This window comes from Equus caballus, chromosome 28, assembly GCF_041296265.1.
Source record: "Equus caballus isolate H_3958 breed thoroughbred chromosome 28, TB-T2T, whole genome shotgun sequence".
Taxonomy (NCBI): Eukaryota; Metazoa; Chordata; class Mammalia; order Perissodactyla; family Equidae; genus Equus; species Equus caballus.
The window spans coordinates 44,752,070-44,775,894 of NC_091711.1; the positions used below are offsets into that span (position 1 = coordinate 44,752,070).

Below are 23,825 nucleotides of genomic sequence, written 5' to 3' on the forward strand. Positions count from 1 at the left end.
CTGAGGATGAGCGCTCACTTCATGGGAGTGACTCTACACAGAAGAGCGTGACACAGCCCCAGGCTGCCCCAGCCAGCTCTGTAGCCTTGGGCAATTCATTTAACCATGCCCAGGCTCAGTTTCCTCATCAAGGGGATGGGGAATAATGCCACCTACTTTACAAGACTGTCATAAAGATTAATTAAATGGTGGCAGAGCTACTACGTAATAATTGTTGCTTTTAACTTTTTTATACAGAAGGAGACAAAAGGAATATAATGTCCTATTAATGATAAGCCTTGACCTGTGAGTCATTTCTGAATGGCTCTGCTATCTGGGTGACAGAAGTCCATGTCCGTGGTCAGCCTGGACCTCAGCCCTGATGAAGGCATCACAGGACCAAAGATGAAGATAGTGATCAAGAAATATCACAGCTTCTGTGTCATGATTCCGAATGGAGTCTGAAGGTCTATGCTGTCAGAGGGTCTCGAATCACTGAGAGGTCAAGAACCGAGCCAGCAGCCAGCTGCTCTGGATGGAAAGGACTTCACGAAGGGCCTCAAAGACCATTCTGGGGGTGGAGGCACAGCAGTCTGGGGAGCGCTGGCCTCACTCCTGGGTTGATTCCAAACATGCCAATTGAGGCTGGTACAGGCTGCAGCCCCAGACCAGCAGCCCTCCCTTCCTGCCCAGATCCAGAGTCTGTACACGGAGCTGGCAGACCATGGTTCATCTTGTTGCATGGCCAGAGGACGTCTGGCTCAGGCCAGTGAGCAGCTGTCCCAGGCAGCTGCAGACGGGCTCAGCAGAAGGGCCCTCCCTGTGCATCAAGATTACAGCAGAGCAGGAGACTTTAAGAACTGTGAGGGGACCTCTTGACAAACACTGCCACCCTAAGTCTAGGGAGCAACAGCCAAGCTTTATCAAAACCAGCTTCCCACTGACCATATCGTGACATGCTTTTTAGATACAAGGAAACCTACCTCGACACATTTGACAGGTCTAGGTGCTTCTGAACCTCCAGCAGAACTTCCCGGAAGAAGCGCAAGCGCTTTTCCTCGAACTGCTGGCACTGCTCGAACACCTGCTCCATGTTCTCCATGTACTGAGGGGTGCCCTGGTCAAGCTCCTTCAGGGACTTCTCATACTTTTCTTTGGTCTGCAAGAAAATCCAGGCACCACAAGACGAAGGTTAACGTCCATTCAGTGCCTGGTTCCCTCGGGCCGAGGGTAAGCGAGGCAAGTTCTACCCCGCCCTCCTCCTCACCAGGCCTTTCTTCCTTTCCAACACTTCTGAATTCGTCAGCATCAAGACTTACTTATCAGGTGACAATATTAAGTCACTTACTTTGGGTGATTTTATAGGGAATAAACACAGCGAGGAGCTGTGACCCAGCACCCAAGGAGCACTCCAACTGCTTTCCTTTGTACCCCTCGAGTTCCAGCCTAGAGGACTCACGCCCTACCTCTCTGCTCCCGAAGGGCCCTCCCACCCAATCTGGCCTGTGAAATACTCAGGAAACACAGCCTCCCTAGCCCACACACTCAGGCTGCCCAGGCTCATCTTGCATGCCATCTCCGGCACCAATGTCTTCCTTCAGGAAAGCTGCTCAGGCCTCTCCAGGTTCCAAAATCCAAAGAGTAAGAGATCTGGGTCTGACAGACTTCAAGTTCAAGACCAAGTGCCAGCCCCTCCACTTCTGAACTGCAAATCACACTCATGGCATCTGCCAGACCTCTCAGCTGGAGCAAGACCCAAACAGGCAGAGGTTGAACAAGGGATGGTCACTGGGGAGCTCAGTGTGTGTGGTCCAAGCACCATCACCATACTCTCTCCCATCCATGTCACACACCGTGTCCTCTCTCCTGTGGGTAAGGGCTGTGCTGGGTCATCCTCAAGCCTCATATCTTGCCCACAGCAGCAGTGGCTCAGCAGTTACCTTAAAGGCCAGATCACGGGGCTTTGAGTGCCTGACGGACCTGAGGCCGAATGCTGCAGCCTCTCTTGTTTTCTTGGAGCCTCATTTTCCTTCTCAGAAAACGGGGTACTTCTACTTCACAGTGTTCTGATATTTAATAAGGTGGCAGGCAACAGGCACCAAGCTGCGTGAAGTAGGCATTCAAAAAAGTCCTAGTCCCCTTGTCCTCCAGCCCACTACTCCCCCAGCTATTTCTCCCCAAACTGTCCCCGAGAAGGGGTTTTATAAGAAGAAATAACAGCTGGTGTGGCCTATTCTCAAGAGTGTCTGGGGACAGCTAGAAAATGTGTGACATTCTTAAGAGCCTTGGCTAAAGTTCACACATTTACCTGGCAGGGATGTGCCTGAGGTCAGTAACCCACACAGTTAGCCTGCCCGCTCCCCACGGCGGTGTGAGGCACGTGTTTGGCGGCCACGTGGTTTTGATAGTTGTGGGACCACAGCAGCCTCCTGGGGTAGAGTGAGGGATGGCAGAGCTAGAGTCATCCATTTATTGCAAGTCTTTCCACTGCAGAGACGTTGAGAAATGGGGATGATAACGGATGGGTTGGCTGGTGACCCAGCAACTTTGTTTCTCTGACCCTGAAGATGGCACAGGGCCATCTGAGGAAGGGCCAAGCCCTCCCTGAGCTGGTACAGGCCGCCCTGCTTCAGGACCAAGCCCAGGCCTCGGGGCTCTGGCCCCTGCACCTCTGGAGCAGCCTCTTAGCCCCTACTCAGGGCCCTGAGTCTACTCGCTGCCCATCCTGCTGCCCTCCCAGATGCCCTTCTCTGACTTGTAACCTCGAACACTCCTCTTTGTGCTCCAAAGAGACCCCCTGCTTCTTGAAGCCTTCCTCCATCTCCCTAGAGCAGGTCCCATCCACTTCCCTGCCCCTTGCCCCTCTCCTGGTGTCTGTGGTTCCTTCTTCCATTTCTGAGCCTCCTGCCATGGCTGGGCTTGGGTCCTCTGCGACCCCAGGAAAAGGTCATCCCTGCCTGGATTTGGGCACTTCCAGCTGGAGCAGAGCCCCACACCTGCTCTGGGGATTCATCGTCATCATCAAGTGCCCCATGTCTGTACGTGTGAGGTCCTGTGTAGGAGCACTAGCTCAGAGGCCCCCGGACACGTGACTGTCAGTTCAAATACCCACTGCCTGGGTGGTGCCTTCAGAGCAATACAGAGCAACTACTTCTCGGGATCCTTAGACACTCAGTGACTTCCCTGGAGCCCTCAGGGTGCCCAGTGGCAACAAGATGCTCCCTGGTACCTGGCCTGTCCTCGCAAGCAGCCCCGCCTTGGCCGAGCCCCAGCACAGGCCAGGCACAGAGCAGCATGAGCACTATTTGAGAAATTCCTAGCACAGAGCACACAGAAAGTTCTCAATGAACATTCATGCAGTGAAACGAGGCAGCCTCACCCTCACGTGGACTGTAATATTTAGCAATGAATGTGGAGGCTCCTTTCTGCTGGATACTGCGAGATGCAGCCGCCGCCTGGCCAGCAAGAAGCACAGAAGCATGTGTGCAGCCAGTCAGTGCTGGGTCTTAGAAACCGCTTCAAGGAGGACACAGGGGATTGCCCTCCTCTCCTGGCCAACTCTTGGCCTACAAGGGCCATCGTGCCCTGAGAGGTCACTGGCCAGACCACAGAGGGCAGGGAGGGAACCAGCAGGGAACCCTCTACAAAGTGTTCAGTCATCCTGACAACTACCTGACATCTGACCCAGAGCTCCTGGTCGGTTCTGCCAAAGCATCAATTTGGTGGTGTCTGTTCTGGGTGGTTGTAAAACATGAAGGGCACTTCAATCTGTCTCTGTCACACACACACACACACACACACGAGATGCCTCTTCTCGTGTTCAAGTTCAAGACCTTCTCCAGGCACCTTCCTGGGCACCTGACTCCTTGGGACCCTTAGAGTCCCCTGCGGCCTATGTCCCTCGAGCCCAGGTGGCCCTCCTATTCAGCAAGTAGTCCCAGGTTCCTCACCTGATCCCCAGTGGAGACACCTGAGTTGCTCCAAAACCCCAGCCTCCTGGCCTCCACCAGAGACAGGTGTGCTGGGGGTGGGGGAGGTGCTGCTCCCCAAGGGACTCTGATGCTTGCCCTGAGGGTGAATGTCATCTTATGTAGACGACATTGCCCTGCCACACCACCACTACACTGACAACACAGCAGTGAGGAGCAGTGGAGACAGCGTACGGGCTTTCCCACCCTCACACCATGAGGTGGCTCGTGACTGAACCTCTCTGATCTGTTTCCTCAGTCACAAAACAGAGATACTACCGCCTAATTTGCAGGGGCTCAGTGATGCTCATCTGAGGCCTGAAAAGGTGGGCAGGTAGTCAGGGATCAGCTCCACTGCTCCCCTCTTGGCTTCCTGTGCTGTGCCTGGAATGCAGCTCCTCTTGAACTTCGCTTGTCTCTTTCTCCAAATCCAGGCAGGAGTCTCTTCTCTGAACACTGCAGCAGGGCGGGCCCTTGACAGCAGCAGCCTCCAGCCCCCGACCCCGTTAGAACAGAGCAAGTAGGGGGAGGGGAAGGGGGCCATGGGCCAAGGCGGGAGCCAGTGCACAGACCTGCACCCTTGCTCACATCAGCCCTCACCTGGGAACTCTAAATTACAGGACACTGTCTAGTGTTGAAATCCTGTGACTCGCACCTTCCAGAGAGAATCACTGCCCACATCGGTAGAGCCCTCACAGTTTCCCAATCGTCCCCTTTGATCTTCTCACAAATCCACTGGTCGGACAACCTCCCCTTCACAACAGAAGAAACGGAAGAAGACTCAAAATGCTACATGGCCTGTTCACTGTCTCTTCCCAGCTGAAAGCCACTGTCCCACCACCCCTGAGCTCCCTCAGCCTCTGCCCACACCTCTCTGGGGCCTCCACTGCTGTGGCTGCCAGAGAAATCCACCCTCCCCGAGCCCTCGGGTTCCCTAAGGTCGCCGTGCTGGGCTTCCCTCCACCCCTCCAAAGGGACTGTGCCCCAACCCTCTCTCCACTCACAATAGAGCAATCCTCTCCACCTCTGCCCTTCCCTCCCCAGACTCCAGAACCTTCTATCAGTGGTTCCCTGTCAGCAGTCTCCCAAGCTCTTTACCTCACCTGGCTTGCAAGACCATTGGCAATGTGGTCCCTACAACCGTGCATACCAGCTCACACATCAGCTCCCTGCCACCGCCATTCACACCTCTGTGTCCTGCACCACTTATCTGCCTGCAGCAACCCAGCCCCTCACCACCTTGTTTCCTGAGCACAGGAATCATCGCTCCCCCTGCCTGCCCAGCACTCCGTCCTGCCTCAATCCTGAGGGGAGCATGGAAGGGGCTACGGGAAGGTGAGGTGCTCGCCATGTGACCTTGAGGGCAGGAATGTATTTTACTGATATGTATCCATCTATCCACGATCTGACGAAGCAGCAACAAAGGCTCACTGTGTGTCAGACTTGTGAACGGTGAAGCGCGTGCATCCAACACGTAAGAAGAAGTGTACAGTTTACCTTAAGAACATCTTGCTTGCATTTTTCTACTTTGTCTTGTAATTTCTTAAGCTGTTCAGGGTTGAGGGACGGGTCCCCTTTGCTGTTGGTTTCTCGCGATATTGCCAGCTTCTCCTCTTTGCACGCCGCGTGGTAGGCTTTCTTCGCTGCTTCTACCTACAGGGAGAATGAGTTCCCGAATGTCAGGTTTCTGAACGTCACTAGAGGTTACACAGACTATGGGCAGTGCTTGCACTATCAGGAGGAGAGGAAAAAGCAGGTACAAAACTGTATGTTCAGCACAATTACAACCAGTTACACAGAGGAGTTCACTCAGCAGACACTGATGAGTGCCTGCTCTGTGTCAAGTGTGTTCTAGGCAAAGACACCAGACAAAGAGCCTGTGCTCTCATGGAGCTTACAGTCTCGCTGGAGAGGCAATGACAGGAAACAGTTAAAGTACAGAGTAAATGAGAAGGTGGAAAGTGCCAAGATGGAGAGTAAAGCAGGAAGAGAGGCGGGGAGCACCGTGGTAAGACTAGGCTGACAGAACTGTATACAGAGCAGTTGGAGAAAGCCACCCCAGATGACATGGAGCAGAAATGTGAAGGGGGTGTGGCTATTTGAGGGAAGAGCACGCCAGGCAGCTAGAACAGCAAATGCAAAGAAAGTTCCAAAGGAGAAAGCTAACACAAGGGTTGGGAGGCAGGGGTATAGGCTACATTTTGCAATGGCTGTCTTACATACATATATATGTACACATACACACACATATAGATACAGATGTGTATGTATTTTTATTTAATAGAAGCTGCCTTACTTGAGCCAAAGTCACAGATTTCATTCTATAGAGGAAAGATGAGTTTGTAAGCCTGGCTTCATGAGGGGGACGGTATCATTACGAATAGGGCCAGGGACAAGAAGGAAGAAGAAGGAGATGTGGCAAAAGCCATGACACAGAAAGAAAGGAAAGCCTGCTGTTACAGATGGAGGTCTGCTCCGGGGAATTCTGAGGGAGAGGAAGGCAGTGCAGCTCCTGACAGACGCCAGTGGAGGGGTGGGGACGGAAGGAACAGGGCTGCCAGGCTGCAGGCGCCAGGTCCACCTGTGCTGAGGATTGGGGGTTACATATGACAGCCTCCAGCTAGCCAAGGTTGGACAAGATTCAATGGCTTTGGTTGCTACTTTTAGAAAAACGAATACCACTGTCACCTGCAAATTTGAAAGAAAAACCCATACAAGAGAAAGAATAATTTCAAATGGATACTTTCTGTTAGCCCAAAGGGACTTTTAAGTCTCTCAGGTGCCCAGGGTTGGGGAATTATTGTCAGAGGTTAAGAAGAGCTTGGGTTTTGAGCTCTACCACAGGTGTGTGGTTCTTATTGTTTCCATGAGTGTAAAACGGGTTGTAAAGGATTAAATTTAAAGAATGCACATAAAGCACTCAGTGTCTTGAACTTGGGTAAATGTTAGCCACCATGGGCTCTGACCTGAGGGCCGGCCCTTTCTCTACTGGCTGTAGCATATGTGCCTAAAGGAGCCCGCAGGAATTCCCGGGAGCATGGGAGGGAGGGCTGCTGGCGGGGAGGACTGGCGGGACAGGCGCGGCGGCCGGCGGGCAGGGAAGCAACCTGCAGGAGGGGTGCACCTCTTTCAGCTTCTTGGCCCAGGGCTTTTGTGCCTTCCGAAAGCCGTCCTCGGCTTCTTTGGTCTCCTTAAAGCTTCCCATCATCTGCTTGTGAAAGGCCTCCTTCTGCCAGTTCTTGATCTTCTCAAAGTCCTTGTTCATCAGCGCGGCCCTCACCTCCAGGTGCAGCTCGCTCACCCTCTCGGCCTCGGACATGACAGCTATCCAGGCCTTCTCCACCGTCCCGTACTGAGGCCCTGGCACAGGAGAGAAGCTGGTGGTTACTCTGCGCTGCGGGTCCCAGACAGCCCTGGGCTGGGGACGTCCTCTGTTAGCTGCTCAGCTATCAGGACTGGATTTTAGGCCAGCAGCCTGGCTGCCTGGCTGGGAGGTTTCCTTCTGGTTGTTTCAGGTATTTCTCTCTCGGTGGCGGCGTTCATTTTTCAGTTCCCAGGATGGAGAAAGAACAAGGCACTAAAGCTGGACCTGCTCTGCCATTCTTTTGTTAGGGAAATTCGAGGATTACAAACATTTCCTTTTTTTAAAGTTACTGAGCTCTTTAAACACTCAAATTTCTGCATCTCAGACATTTTGATTTGCTTAAGCCTGGCTGGAGAAGGAGGGCTCTGGAGTGAAGGGATCCCTCTCCCTCCCTGTGGAGGGCTCTCAGCACCGGGCTCCCCTCTACCCGACCACAAGCTGCCCCGCGGACAGGGGCCTCTTCTATTCCCTCCCAAGAAGAGCCAGCTCAGGGCAGACCGCGAGAACTGCCTGGCGAGTGGAGGACTGTCTCCTCAGCAGAGTGGAAGCCCTGTCTTGTAGGGAGGAAGGAGAGCTGGAGCAGGAACCTGCTGTGGCCAGGGGGAAATCTCTAGATAGTGGTGTGGGGTGCCTCACTCCTTCTCAGGAAGGAAACTAGTCATCCAGCCTGTCATTTTGCTGAGGGTGTGGGGTGGTGTGCCGTGAGGTGAGGGAGGGAGAGAGAGGCTATGACAGAAGCTGAGGATGAAAATGGGAAGGCCCAGGTCCTGTCCTCGGGTGCTCACCGGGGACAATGACTGTTTGAGCTGGGGAATGACACAGAGACGCACTGGGGGGCAGGGGGCGAACAACTGTGGAAGGTTAGCCCCCCTGAACCTATCTAATCCCTTGCAGCTCCCGCTCCGCCCAGGTCTGCGACACCGCGGTGGGATCCACAAGGCGAGGGTGCCAGAGTTCTGACTAAACAGAAGGGCCGGTGCTGAGAGCTGACCCTGAAAGGTGCACATGAAACAACAGCTGCCCTTGACTGAAGGAGCCACCCCTCCCGGGCTGCTCCTCCCCAGCGCACGCCACCACACTCCCTGGCACCCATTCTGTACCACGGCACTGTGCTAGGCGCCACAGACAGCCCGTTTCAGCATCAGGGGAAAGATGTGCAGCTGGACTACACCTGGCCGAAGCTGCCTGGGCGCCCCATCCTCCAGGACCCCTTACCCAGTGGCCTGGCTTCCCCTGGTTGGCTCCTCTCAGGACAGCTGGTCACGATAGAAGAGCCTGCCCCAAAACATACCCTGAGAAACTCCCACTAATGGCTTCTGTCCCAGGAAATCCCATACTCAATCAAGCTCCTCCTCTATCTATGTGGGAAGTATGTTCTGAGCACAATCCATATCCACAGCAGCATTCTGTCACAAGCTCCAGAAGCTCCTGAGTGTTGGCGGGGGGGTTGGGGGGAGGGGCGGGGACAGCAAAACCTGCATCACAGAACACCTATAGTTATTCCTGGTAAAATTCAAAATTAGAAAGCCTGCCAGATGTGACCACGTGGTCTTAGCTGACTTGCTACATGGCCAAGCTTGCAAACAGCTCTCAGTATAAGAACCCACAGTGCTGAGCAGCAGGGTCTTCAACTCGATAGGCACGCACTTACTCAAGTCTGGGCCCTTAAGGAGCTGTTCTGAGCTAAACTGGCAGGCACAGTGTGTCCTGTGAATGACAAGAGCTGCACCAGAGACTCGGATGCTCTTCGCAGAGTAGTCCTGTGTCCCGAGGAAAGGGAAGGAGAGCTCACGCAGCCTGTGCTGCTGGGTGACGGCACCCTCCTGCTCCCCTATTCGAATCACTGTCTCCCAGAACTGGCACCAAGATCTTATAAAAGAAGAAACCAGCACAGAGAGGATCAAGGATTTGCCAGGGTGCCTGGGGCCCAGATGCCCTGCGCAGTGGCCTCCCTACCCTTCTCCACAAGCTGCCTCCAGCGCCGGGCCCACTCGGTGAGCTGCTGTGCGTATGCCTTCTCAATGCGCGCCCGCTCATGCAGGCAGTTCATGAGGTCAGTGCACAGGCGGTGGCCATCATCGATCCGCTTCACGGTCCGCTTGTAGTTCCCAACCTAGGAGACAGAACCGTGCTGTGAGGCTTAGGCTCAGGGCAGCGGGATACCTGCCAGCCCTCCTGGGAGTGGGGCAGCCTGACCCTCCCTGCCGTACAGCCTCCATGCCAACCAGACTCCCAGATGCTCACCCCTCTCCCATTTGAAAGGCGCCCTGCCTTGCTAGATGACAAGCTCCCTGTTTTTATAACTAGCAGGAACATACTAAACAGCAATTTGGAGCTTCTCAATATCCATGCAACTAATGTACATGCTCTGACCCGTGGGTCAGGGCGGGAGACAGACCAGCATGGGTAGGGCTACGATGGAGGGAAGCAAGAGGCTGAGGGCACCTAGAAGGGCATCTCGCACAGCTTCTCAGAGTAGGTGATATCTAACTAGAAAGACGAAAAAAAGAAAAAAAGAAAGAAAAATATTTTTTTTAGTAACTCAGATTAAAATGATTTTATAATTAACATTATAGACCCTTGGCTCAAGGCCTTCTGACCACCACTGCTATAAATAGGTTTTCAGGTGCTTTCTGCTTTGAGATCATCACACGCTGGATAATTATTACTTCCCAGTTATAGCAATAAACACTGCTTCCCATTTACTAAGCCAGGCACCACACTGGGCGTGTTTTACACCTCCAAATACTGCTACTGCCCTAACAAGCAGGGATAACCGTCTCCATTTTAAGATGAGGAAACCAAGGCTCAGAGAAATTGCATAGTTTGCGAGGATCCAGCAGTTGCAGTGGGCTGGGCTGGGCTGCCACTGAAGGCATTTTTTCATATGGTTCCAGGTAGGACAGACTTGATAGCAAAGCTCAGACCGTTATTTGATTTGACAAGGGTCAAAGTGGGTTTTGCACACATGACAGGAGGGACTGCTCATCTAAATTATAAATAATAAAAGAATAACTGAGAGAATATTCGTGGCTAATTTGAAGTGAAAATCAGTGTTCGCTATGTTTCATTTGGTGAGCTGCTGATTTGAAAGGACACTATGTAGCTGATCCTGGAGCACCCGGGGAAATCTGACAGAAAAATCATATATTACACTTCCAACCCTTTCCTCCCACTGTCTCCAAAAACCTTAGGCAACCCTCTGTCAATTTTACCATTTCTAAAAGTATCTTTGCCTGGCTGATTACTCTCATATTTCCTCTCTGTTGCGAGTCAGTCTGGAAGCTCCCGGAAGACAGGGAGGCCTAGTTCCCACATCTACAGGAAAGGGTACAGCCGTCTCTCTGCCGTGCAGGCTGCAGAGACCAGTGGCGCGGCCTGTTTAACTCCGATTATAAACAGTTCAAACTACTCGAGTTTCTCCTATCCCAAGCTGAGTTAACCAGGTGAAGAAGAGGGGGTGGAGGAGTGGTGGTAAGACCTTGCAAAAGGACTTTGCACAAGGACTGCCCCTGAGGCCAGAACTCCAGACGGGCTGAGTTGACCCCACTCCCATGAGAACCAAAATCCTAGGGACAGCAAGGACCCCTGGAAGTCAGGTAGCCTGGGCAGCCTTCTCAGAGGCCCGGTATGGTTTACAGCAGGCTTGCTGAAGTGCAGAAACAGCTCTGGACTCCAGCATCGGTGAAGTCCCGTGCACAAAGCCCTCCAGCGCAGGCGTGGCCTGGCTGTTACTTCTCAACAAAGAAAGCAGGTCAGCAGCTCCCCAAGACACAGAAGCTGAACCTGAGTTTTCAACTCCATCCTTTAGCAACCCCTTTTTAGGAAGGCAAAAGCAAGCATTTCACAACCAGTGGGAAGTGACATCACATGTTTACTTCCCTTAAAATAGAGCCTTGCTGTTATTTTGAAATTTACAGCAGGGTGAAAAAAATAAAATACAGCTCAGTATCACTGAGCTCTGGTGGCAAGAAGAGCTAAGATAATCACAGCTCGATTCAACCTTGATAGGTGACATGAAACCACAATGCAGAACTGGTTTTCATCTCACTGTTGTTACCAATAATATTCAAATTGGTAATCAACATCAAAATAGCTGGCTCTCCAGAAACCTGCCCACTTCTCTGGCTTTCAAAACCCCTGTAAAAAATTTAGGGAAACCAAAAAGATACTTCTTAACAAAGCACACATTGGTACAACCCATCAGCACACACCGTAGCTGCCAGTCATATTGAAATGAGAACCCCTGAAATCTGAAAAGCAGCAAGGAATACAGAAAGGATGTTTCCAGAAGCACTGTGACCACTGCTGGGGCCAAGGAGAGAAAGGAGTGCTCATGGCAAAAGGCACTGAGATGCTCCAGCAACTTCTGCCCGGCCATCCTTCGCACAGTGAAAAGGCTACACGTGGGCTCGTGACAGACCATCGCTTTAGTCCACGCATAGGGACATTTATCCGATTTCACTGTTTCCATCTCCATAAATCACCTGGTGACAGAGCAATATGACCTTCCCGCTCCCCTGAGCAAGGCGCTCAGGATCATCCTAAGAGCAGAGCCACTGACAGCTGTCTTTCTAAACTGATGTAATCTACATGCAATAAAATTCACCCTTTACAGGTATACACTTACATGAGTTCAGACAAACGTACGCTGTGTATAACCACTACCATAACAAGGTACAGAATATTTCCATCCCCTACGAAGCTCCCTTGTCTCCTCTTGCAGTCAGTCTCCTCCTACACAGTCCCTGGCAACCACTGATCTGATTTTTGTCACTTTTCCAAGATGTCCAGGATAAATAGAATCACACAATGTGTAGCCTGGCTTCTGTGACCAGCTTTGTCACTTACCATAATGCTTCTGAGGCTGATCCATGTTACTGCCTGTATCAGTCATTCGTCCTTTGTATTTAGTAGTGTTCTATTGTGTGCATCTACCACCATTTGTTTATCCTTTCATCCTGCTGAAGGACATTTGGGTTGTTTCCAGTTTGGGGCAATTATAAAAAAAGGAGCTATAAACATTCACCTACAGGTTTTTGTATGGATGTATTTTTTCATTTCTCTTGGGTAAATACCTAAGAGTGGAATTGCTATAGGGTAAGTGTACATCTAATTTAGAGGAAACTTCCAAACTGTTATCCAAAGTATCTGTACCATTTTGCATTCCCATCAGCAGTGTATGAGAGTTCCAGCTGCTCTGCATCCTCACTAGCACTTGTATTGCCAGGTTTAAAAATATATATATTTTATGGGGCCGGCTGCGTGGCCGAGTGGTTAAGTTCACGTGCTCCGCTGCAGCAGCCCAGGGTTAGGATCCTGGGCACGGGCATGGCACTGCTCGTCAGGCCACAGTGAGGTGGTGTCCCACATCCCACAACTAAAAGGATCTGCAACTAAGATATACAACTGTGTACAGGGGGAGTTGGGGGAGATAAAGCAGGAAAAAAAAAAAAGGATTGGCAACAGTTGTTAGCACAGATGCCAATCTTTAAAAATAAATAAATAAATAAAATATATATATATATATTGTAGCCATTCTGTTTAGTACATAGCAAGGTCTCATGGTGATTTTAAGTTGCATTCTCCTACTGTCTAATGAGACTGAGCATCTTTTCTTGCTCCTATTTCCCATCTGTATGTCTTCTTTGGTAGAGTGTGTTCTCTTTTTTAAACGTTTTTTAAATTGAGGTATAATGACAACTGATTTTTAAGACATAAGAAAAATTAATTTTCAAATATATGATATATTGACCATACATTAAAGTTAGGACATATATGGTTACCTATTTCTGCTTTATCAGTTTCGCAATTAAAAAGCGTCTCTCTTGCTTTCCAAAACACTAGGTTGGTTTGAGATGGCCAAAAGGTAGATAACTTTATGTAGGAACTGAAAATAAACAGCTTTCTTCCAAACCTTATTATCAATTGATTAGTTCACAAAATGCCCATTCTTTAAACTAGGTCTAAAGCCATCTATGTTCCTAACTTCCTCTAAATTCAGACTCACCCCGTCAGATACCAAGATACTAAAGAGAGATCCTCAACATACATGTGCCTGGGTGCAGGGCCAGGATACCTCCTCTGCCCCTCAGGGAGTGAAGGGCAGGAGGGAGGGGTGAGGGGTGGAGAAGGCATGCTGGAGGCAACATCCAAACTAAAATTTCAAGGACAAGTAGGAAGCTGTCCAGATTAAAGGTGAGGTAAGGGAAATGATCCGGGCAGGGAGAACAGTGTTGGTCAAATGAAGAAGGTGTGACAGCATGGAGACGGAGGCACCATGAGAAGTCCACTAGGAGTGGAATGTGGAACAAAGAACACAGGGGAATGACTAGGGATTTAGTTGGGGGTTAGATGCAGTGGGTGGGGTGGTAGGTGGGGTCAGAGGGTGAGAACTCTCAAGGGTAAGGCCTTCACCCTGAAGGGTGCCATGCTCAGGCCACTGTCCTGGTGGGGCTCATGAGTAAAGCTCCTGGAGGGAAGGTGTGAGAAGAGCCTCTTGAAACGGGCCACAGCAGTGGGCATGGAGAGCGAGAAGGCAAGAGGAAGGAACTGCTCTGTCCCTCCAGGTGGCAGATGGGGAGTAGGACAGAGGGAGTGGGGGTCCCAGCTCCCAGGAACCTCAGATGCTGGTTCATACAGGCTGGGCCCATCAGGCTCAGGAAAGAGCTGAACAGCCTCCTTTCTAGAGTCTCCAGAAGCCACTCTCCCGCCTCCCTCCTTCCAACCACCAAGCTCTGCCTTGAGCTCACCAGAAGCCCGACCTGTGCTGCTGTCCTCCTGGGAATCAGAATGGCTCTTTCTCCCTTCCACCCACAATACCCTTCATCCTGGCCCAGAGCCCGCGGGTGCCCGCCCTCCTCCTGGCTGCGTAGCTCTCCCTTTCTGTAACTGGTGCTAATCTTCCTCGGGCTTTCCTCGGCCCCAGGCCCTGAGAATCCAGAGTCAGACAAGCCCTGGTTTTACAGTCCGCTAAGGTGCGTCTGGGGCTGGAGTTGCAGTGACTCCTGTTCAGAAACATCTGCGCAATGGGCGACTCAGAACAGTGGGCTCTGCCTAAAAGCCAGCCGTTTATAATTACAGGGGTGCTGGGAAGGACTGTCCAAACAGGTCACACCAGTTCCTCACTCACCCTCCGGGTGTAAACAGTCCACAGCTGCCTTTCGCAAGGAGCTGGGGAACGTGTGCTTCTCTGCCTTAGAGCCTACTGATCTTGGCCAACTCCTTTCTGCGGAACACAGTGACCAAAGGCAACAAGAAAGCTGGAGGATTTGGAAGCAGGCCAGTGAGACCTCTGGGGTCCCAGCGAGGTGTGAGGGGAAGTGAACGCAGACCTGCAGCTCCTCTGAGCTTCCCACCCGCTGGTCCCCAGGGACAGGACTGGGCCCCAGTGCAGGCTCGGTTACTATTACCTATGTTAACTGCGGGCCATCACGTCAGCAGAACCCATAGGGTGCCACGTACTGGGCACCTTACAGACACCTTCCATTTTATTTATTTATTTATTTATTTTGAGGAAGATTAACCCTGAGCTAACATCTGTTGCGAATCCTCCGCTTTTTGCTGAGGAAGACTGGCTCTGAGCTAACATTCCTGCCCATCTTCCTCCACTGTACGTCGCACGCCTACCACAGCATGGCTTGACAAGCAGTGCATGAGTCCGCACCTGGGATCTGAACTGGCCAACCCCCGGCCACCGAAGTGGAACATGCAAACTTAACCACTGCACCACTGGGCTGCCGCCCATTTTATTCTTTTTACGTTCCTCTTTGGTTGGTGACCATTAGGCCCATCTCATAGACACATTACCTGATTACAAACAAAGTCGCAGGGTGAAAGCCATGGCCCAAGTGAGAATGGAACCAGGCAGGGCCGCCCCAAAGCTCATGCTCTCCCACCTGGGGCTGCCTTGGCCCCGAGGCACCAAGGGTGCCCACAGCTCATCTCCACACCACATGGAACCCCAGGGGGCTCTGGACTCCTTCTGGAACCCCAGTGAGGTTCTGGCTGTCTCACTGCTGACTCGATGAACAACAGAATGAGGGAGCAGCAGGCCTCACGCAGAGGGTGCTCTCAGGCCTGTGCCCCAGACCACCCTGTCCTCCCCTAGCCAGCCCCTCTACCCACCCCCCTCAGACACCTCATCCTGCCATCCCAGGTCTGTGCAGACCAGAGGCTGCAGTGCACAGGACGACATTAACCCCAAATACCTTTCGACTCTCCACCTGAAGAGGGTGTGGACCTCTATCTTTCTAGTCACCACTCTTTCTCCACTGCCTTCCACTGTCTGCCACACGGCAGGCACTCGATAAAAACGTGAAAGGTGAAACCATAAAGTGACTAGAAGAAAATGTAGGTGAATATCTTTGTGACTTAGGGCAGAGCAGGACTCCTTAAACAAAATTTCAAAAGTAAAAGCTACAAGGATACATACACCCATACGTGTGAGTGTGCATATATATACATATACAGACATATATATAAATAAATTTTATTACATCAAAAATTAAGGATTTCTGTTCCGACACCAATACCATGGACAAGGTTAACAGATTGTAAATACTATCTCCCAATCCACTATGTCTAAATTGACAAAGGACTAAAATCTGGAATATCCCAGAAAATCCTACATATCAAATGAAAAAAGCCCCGTGGGAAGACAGCAGAGTATGAATAGGCAACTTCAGAGAGAAATGGAAGTCCAAAGGGCTAACGCGCAGCGAGATGCTCACACTCAGGGGACCTGGAGGAACGCCCATGAGGGCAGCGAGCCAGCTCTTTACGCCGACAGACCTGGCAAACCCTAGAGAGCAGGAAATGCCAAGTGTGGGGTGGAGGTGGGCATATAGGACTCCTTATCGCATGCGCTGGTAGAATGACAGCCCGGGGCAGGCCTGCAGACAACCAGGCAGTAACGAAGTCATTAAGCACACACACGCCCTACAGCGACCCAGCAACTTCGCTCCTGAGTGCTATCCCTACACAAATGTGCGCTGGGGTCATGGGGCACATAGGCGTCTCCTCCCTGGGGCATGGGGGGTGAACAGGCGGGGCACACCAGTGTGGTGGCAGGAAAGAAGTGCAGGACTAGGTGTAGAGCCCACAACCTGAACAGACCTCAGAAACAGTGCCAAGTGGAGGGAAAGAGACACAATGACAGGGAGCATGATATCCTTGGTGTGAATTGAAAATAGTTGCACATAAATAACACTGATCATCAATGTAAATTAATTTGAAATAAATGGATCTACTCCAAAAGAACATCATATAATTCTAAAAAAAAAAAATAGTTGCACATAAAGCAAGGATACAAAGTTTACAAGAACACAGGCTAACAAAAGCCATAACATCCGAAAGGGGGAGGGGACTGGGCGTCAAAGGGAGGGAGACAAACAGAGGAGGTGGGTGTTGATGAGCAAGCCCCAGCCTACCTGCCCCAACTGCAGCTCTCTATTAAGGGTCAGCTGAGGCTCCCCATGGAGGCTTCCCTGACACCTGCTGTCCCTGCTGGACCACCAAGAGGGAGCACCTGTATCACCTCCACTTGCAGACAGGCGAGACCAATTCCCTACCACAGGCTCCTGCTGGCTGGTCCACCTGGGGGCCACAAGGGCCCTTCCAAACACCGTCCCCATGCCCAGCAGTTACAGCTCGTCCCACATGGGTCTCAATCATGCATGTTAGCTTCCCTGCCCAGCTGGACTGCAAGCCTCTTGGCAACGGGCACTACACACTGAGTGTTTTTCATCAGCAGCAGCATCATAATAGAGCATGCCTATGCTTTGCCAGGCAATGTGCTGACAGCTCTACATGTCACCTCATTTCATCCTGTGACAATCCTAGGCAGTGGGTACAATAGTGTTCCCATTTTACAGAGGTTTGAAGAGGTGAAGTCACCCATGATCAGGCAGCCAGAAGGAGGCAAAAAACCCACCTTCCGGAAACTTCCTCAGGCTAAGAAGAGAGGTTGTAGAGCCAAGACTTAATGGGTCATAATCAGGTGATGTGTGTGCTTCCAATCAGCCCGGCGGGTTCCAGGGAGGGCCACAGAGTTCAAGACTGTAAGGCAGTGCATGCCCCGCTCCTGATTGCACGCACGCTGGCAAGGTTCATGGTGGGAACCCCAAACGTAGACTCCTAAGACCGCTTGCCAAAGATGACCTTGATTTTACCCTCAGAAAGCTTATGCCCTTTAACCTGCGACCCTGAAGGCCCAAGAACTACACTGCTCCCTCTACACCTGGAAAGGCAGGTTCAGGGAAGAGCCAGCCAGGCTGACCAGACAAGGAAAAGCCTCTGGTCGTGCCCCCCTAGGCAAGTCCACGGAGAGTCAAACGTTTTATCCGAAGTTGATAAAGCACGCCGAGAGGCTCCGGGATATTCTCCATCAGTCTGAGAGACAAGGATGAAAGGTGATCCTGTCGGGATTCCTTAACTCCAGTCCTGCAGACGGCAATGAGATCAGCTAAGTGAGCCTTTGCTCTTGTTTGAGTCCATCAGCCCCACCGTCTCTGATGAGGGGAGCAGCAAAGATCTGGCCCTGCCCCGAAATAAATGACCTCGCACAGGTCTCTCTGCCTGCATTTCTATTCCTTCAGCTGTAAGGCGGAGTTAGAACTGATTTTGTGAGGACCCAATGCACTGGATATGGTGGGTTTACAGTCCAGGCTGGCTTTCTTCCCGGTCAGGCATGTTCTTATCCTGGTGCGGCCATCACTTGACCACACCTCGCCATTTCTTCATCTCGTCCATTCAGAAATGAAGTGAAGAGGGGGACAGGATTAGATGACCTCCAAGGGCCCTTCACAATTCCAGGATTTCTAATTAAAGAGTCTGTCATGCCACCAGCTGGCTGGTTATCCCCTGAAGCACTCATAACTAAATTTTTGAGGGTCTGGCAAAACCCACTCGCCACTCACAAATATGTAATGCACATCTACTGGGTGCCAAGGACCAGGTGAGGGAACAATGAACAAACTGTCGGGGTCCCTACATTTGTGGGACCTATGGTCAGATAAATAGCACAATCACAAATGGTGACAAGTTCTGGAAGAAACACTCTGGAGGGTGGTCAGGGCTGCCTGGAGGAAGTGATGTTTGAGGGAAGGGCAGAAGGGAACTTTGTGGGGCAAGGCCAGTTTCTGAAGGCTTGAGGCAGGGTGTCAAGGCCCACAGAGCATAAGCTATACTTAACGCCACCTCCTCCAGGAAGCCTCCTGTCAGACCATCCCCCTCTTGTTATTCTTGCATGGATGTCTGCTGTCACACACCAAAAGGTGATAACATCGTGAGTTCTGAGGGCGAGGACTGTGCATTATTCTTCTCCATCCTCCACGCCAGGCACACAGAGGGCACCCTGTCATATCTTCTCAATGCCCAGTGGTGCTGGGAGCAGGGGTTCCCATTCCACATAGACAGGAGGTGACTGAGAGGCTGCTGAGGGCTCAGCCAGAGGCAGAGGCAATGAAGAAACTCATGATCCTTTATTTATCAAATTCTTTTTTTTTTTTTTTTAAGATTTAAAAATTTTTTTTTTCCTTTTTCTCCCCAAAGTCCCCCAGTACATAGCTGTATATTCTTAGTTGTGGGTCCTTCTAGTTGTGGCATGTGGGATGCCACCTCAGCATGGCCTGATGAACTGTGCCATGTCCGCACCCAGGATTCGAACCAGCAAAACCCTGGCCGCTGCAGTGGAGTGCGAGAACTTAACCACTCGGCCACAGGGCCGGCCCCTATCAAGTTCTTAATCAATGAGCCACTGGAGCTCTCCCACAAAAACTAAAAAGAATCCACTCTCAGCACATCATCAGATGGTAACTCGAGGGATGACAAATGAGCAACTAATGCACGTGTCTGCCAGTGTGGAAAGAGTCATTCAATATAAACCAGCATGAGAGCCTCCAGTCCCTCCACTCACGCTTACAAGGCTTTCACTCAAAGCCAGGGTCCGAGTTAGTTTATCCTAGGTCAACTCGTGTCCCAGGTAGGCTGGGAGGCTCCAGCACTGGGCCCTGCAGTGTCACTACGCCCCCACCCACACTCCCTGCCGAGTGTATGGCAGATGCCATATCCTATACACACCAGCAGGGCACCCCCATGGTGACAGCGCAGGGCTTCCTATCTTAGGCACCTTTCTTACAACCTATCCCAACGCCTACTCTGAACCTTCCTTTCCAAATAGGGGGTCACAACTGATCTTAGGGTGGTGAAATCTGTGATGTGTGCTTGGAAACACCAAGGAGTAAGGGTTGTCTTTGGAAAACCATCAAGTCTGAGCCTTGTTTTCACACTGAGCTCTGGCAGCCTGCACGCCTACAGGGTTCCACTTCTCCTAGTTCTCTAACCTGCCTTCCAGCTCACCTGCCATCTGGGCTCCCAACTCACCCGGTACTGGAGCAGAAGATCCAGGAGCTCCTCACCTTGGTGCTCCCCTGAACCACCATTTGGACTAGCCCTAACCTCACCAGGATCCCCACCCTCAAAATGGGGTAATGCGATTCACCTGGCAGGGCCACAAGAGGGTTAGAGATCTAAGTTCCTCGCCGGCTCACTGCTGTTGCTCTTGTTTATTACCAGCCTCAGTTTCCAGCCGCCCTGAGCCTGACTGGCGTGCTCTGGCTCAACTCAGACGCAGCACTAGTCTGGTCATTGCTTTGGGGCCTCATTCAGGTTCCTAATCCGGTTTTCAGTTCTCGCCTCCAACACTGACCGGCCCCACCCTCTGTTTCTGGAATTTGTACTCATCAAGTAGGAGGGTGAAGAAAATGAGGCTCATTACCCTGCAAAGGCACCCTTTGTTGTTTGAGAGTTTAAATCACAAATCCCAGACTTTAAAGATCCAACAACTTTAAAGATCAATGGCATTATCAATCTTTAAATGTTCAAAATGACAAACTGAAAAATGGAAACCCAGAAATTCCAAGGCTCAGATCTAACTCCAAAGGCAGAACACATAATAACATAGAGAGGAAGGATGTGTTTAAACAAAGTTATTTTAGAACTGAACTCCTCCTTAAGGCTGGTCAGCGAGGTTCACCACGCTCTGCGCCCTCGGCACACATTGCTCAGATGTCATAAAGGCCCAATGACACCCGTGGACTTGCTCATGAGCACAGCACATGCCCACCTATAAGACCCCACCCCGGAGCTCATGATCTCCTGGGCACACACACTCACCCTTCAGCCAAGTGCCCAGGAAATGGCTGGAGTACATGGCTGCCTAGTGCCCAGATCACTGCCCTCATTTATTCTCCCTCACACTCCAGGTAGGCACTGTAAGGGCTGCCACCAGCCTGGATGGTGAGACCATGTCCCCAGGTCTGTAAGTGAGGGCTCACTGAAGACTGGCAGCTTTTGGCAGAAACTCCAACAGTGAAAGGAGGCAGGGACAGTTACAGAGATGTCTGAAATCAGCGAACCCCCAAGGCACAAAGCCAAATTATCTAGCAGGGAAATCCCAGATTGGAAAAGCAGAAATTAGCACTTCCTCCAGGTAGCGCCTCCCCTCGTCCCATGTCCACTCGCCCCCAGCTTGCTGCTTCCACAGTGTGCCAGCCATCCCCCAGTCCCCTCTCAGAATCCCTGGCTTTCCCTTCATGACTCCTGCTACACCTTGCCCCCACCGTCCACACACACACACGACCATGAGCTCCTCCACCCCATCTCTGCACCCAGGTCCCTCCGCGCCGACCCCACCCGGCCCACTCAAACTTCTGTATACACATGTCTCAATGGAGCTAAGCCACCACAGTCTAAGTGAGTACTTAAAACCTCTGCAGTTCTAAAATCATGTAATTTATTTGTTACTGAATAGAAAGTGGAAATGTTTTCTCTTACATGGCTTAAAGAAAATACTTCAACATCACTGAAATCAAATGAGAAAATTAAAATTTATCTTCAGAGGATAAGCTTGACAGCAAAAAACCTTGAGTGTTCAATTCTCTCAAGTTAAAAATGGATCAGCTCTTTACCTGACATTTAGAACAACGGCACTTAGATAGGGGAGACGAGCCTGCACCGACGAGATGAAAGGCCATCTCATTCAACCACCGGGCCTGTCTCCATGTGTGCAACGTTCATGCGTGTGAACGCTCATGCTGAGAAACAGAGTAAGTGAAGAGGTGACACTGTGAGACCACTGGGGCTCGGGGGTCACTGGGACCCTGGCCTTGCAGATGCTACCTGTAATTCCTACAGCCACCGTGGGAAGGAGGAATTAGCAATGCCATGCTACCCGCTAGGAAATTGAGCAGGTTATTTCACTTCTCTGAGCCCTCAGGGTCACATACTAACGAACGGTGGTGCCACGGTCTGAACCCAGACAGGACTCAACTTCTTCACACTAAAAGAGAAGCACTGAAGTGTGTGGCAGTCTCTATACGGAGCTCCCAGGAGGCTCAGAGCAGAGGCAGAGCCCAAACCCCAGCTCCACCACCTACTATCTATGGGAAGCTGGGCAGTGCCAAACCACCCAAGCCTCAGTTTCCCGACCTGTAAAGTGGAGATCAGAATCTCAGCAGGCAGTTGTGAGGACTGAGAGCAGGGGCCAGGCACAGAGCGAACGTGCAATAAATGCCAGCCGTTACCACTGCTTTTTATTTCTAAACTTTTTGTTAAACATTCCTGGACAAAAGTACACAGATTGTGAGCATACACTTACATGCGCACAGCTCGATGACTTTTACGAGTGTACACACCCATGCAGGGGATACAACAAAAGTCACTGCTGTCCTAGAGCCACCTCTGACGCAGCTCTGTTATGCCCACTCAGGAGGGACAGCCCTCTTCTGCATCCTCACAGCATTTGATCCGGACCATTTAGTCACCTTTGCCTGTGTTATATTCATGCTATATCCCCACAGCCTAGAATACGGCCTGGTATAGAGGTGCTGTATAAATGTTTACTGAAAGAATGATTTCTCTTGAGTATTATGGCTATTTACATACATATTTTAATGTCAAATATTTGTTTGTAAGCTTCTTATGAGCAGGGCATATCTTACTACCCAGCATTAAACCTCATCCTTTCTCTGATTCACTCATACATTCAATCGACAATCATTCAGTGTGTCAAGCACCGTGCTAAGTCCCAGATACCCCAGGAGAATCATGCCCTTGCCCTCACGGAGGGCATAGCCCAGAGGGAGAAGCAAATGGTGATGGTACAACACGATGGATGAGCATGCAGGAAGGCTGCCTAAGCCTTCCAGGAGGGATCAGGGAAGCCTGTCTGGAGGAGGAGCTCCCTGAGAAAGAAATGGAGGTTGGGTTGGAGGAAAGAACACTACCCTCCCAGCCCCAACCCTCCCAGGTTGGGAGGCAGCTTTTTGTGGTGGGAGACTGGGGTGGCTGAACCTGACCACAGTGCAGGGCAGAGCTCCTCAGGAAGGGCCAGGCAGTCTAGCAGCTGCCAACACAGGTTCATGTCTTAGTCATTCTAAAGAGTGTGGTTTCACTTTGAAGGTGACGTAGAAAACTGAAGCTTCCCACCCTGGCCAGAGAGTCATACAGGTTTGCTTTTCTGGATGGACCACCCTGGCAGCAGGATAGAGAACAGACTGAACACGGCATGGGAGGATGGGGGGGCCAGTGCCCTAATCCTTGCTCATGGTTCAGCAGATACTAGTTTGGTTGAAAGAACAAATGAATGGTTCTATTTAGAAACTTTAGTGAAATTAAGGTATGCCACCAGGCTGTTAGGAGCTATGTCCGAGCACAGTGGAACTAGAACAAAGCTGATCCACAACTTGTACCCGAGGAGCCCAGGGACACGAGCTTCATGCACACTGCCCCGTGGGGTTGACACCCACAGACAGGCCATCACACGGAAAAGTCTGTCCAGGTCTGTGTATGTGGAGGGTGGCCGGAGAAAAAACGGAAGGCATCACTGACGCTGAGTGGCCAAGCAGTATTTATTTTTACACGCCTCGTGCTTCCCCCCATGGAACTCGCCCTGCTGCCCCAAAACTGCCCACCACAGCAAATGATGGCTCTGGGGTCCCAAGACTGTGCACTCATTTGGGACTCCAGGACTCAACCGAGGGCCTGGACGGTGGTAGATGCCAAGTCAGGCTTTGCAGAACCATGAACACGGGGCAGTAGCATCTTCTAAATGTCAGCCACAAAATTGGTCCAGAAGGGTGGGAAAAGTAAACACCATTCCACACAGACAGCTTTCCAGCAAAACAGCAATGTATGTGGAGATGTTCTCATGTGATGTGCTACTCCACACAGCTCAAGTCTGAGAGGAACCTGCAGGGAGAGCCTTCTCTGAAGAACAGGGTAAACACTGACAGCCACATGCCAACGCTTCAGGGCTAACATTCCCAGAACATTTTACAAGATATTTATGTCCTCTTCATCCCCTAAATATTCTTCTCCTAAAGGCTCTTTGTGCCACAGAGAGTACAGCACCGGGCAGCCCCCGCCCAGCTGCATCCAGGGAGATCTGACGCTAATAGCACGCACTGCCGACAGCTGAGCGGAACTCTGCCTTAGGGATGAGGCAGAGTCAG

At 51.2% G+C, this 23,825-nt stretch overlaps 1 protein-coding gene across 7 annotated transcripts in view; it reads right to left on the reverse strand.

The window, feature by feature from the left end:
* Window positions 1–23,825, reverse strand: part of PACSIN2 (protein kinase C and casein kinase substrate in neurons 2) — a 136,385-nt gene that overhangs the window by 13,224 nt on the left and 99,336 nt on the right. For all 7 annotated transcript variants that reach the window (XM_023631025.2, XM_023631023.2, XM_070253782.1 and 4 more), the window contains 4 exons: window positions 9,268–9,424; window positions 7,072–7,307; window positions 5,445–5,600; window positions 963–1,138 (listed from right to left, as the gene is read on the reverse strand). In XM_023631025.2, coding sequence (XP_023486793.1) covers window positions 963–1,138; window positions 5,445–5,600; window positions 7,072–7,307; window positions 9,268–9,424 — 725 coding nt within the window. The remainder of the gene's footprint in view (window positions 1–962; window positions 1,139–5,444; window positions 5,601–7,071; window positions 7,308–9,267; window positions 9,425–23,825) is intronic.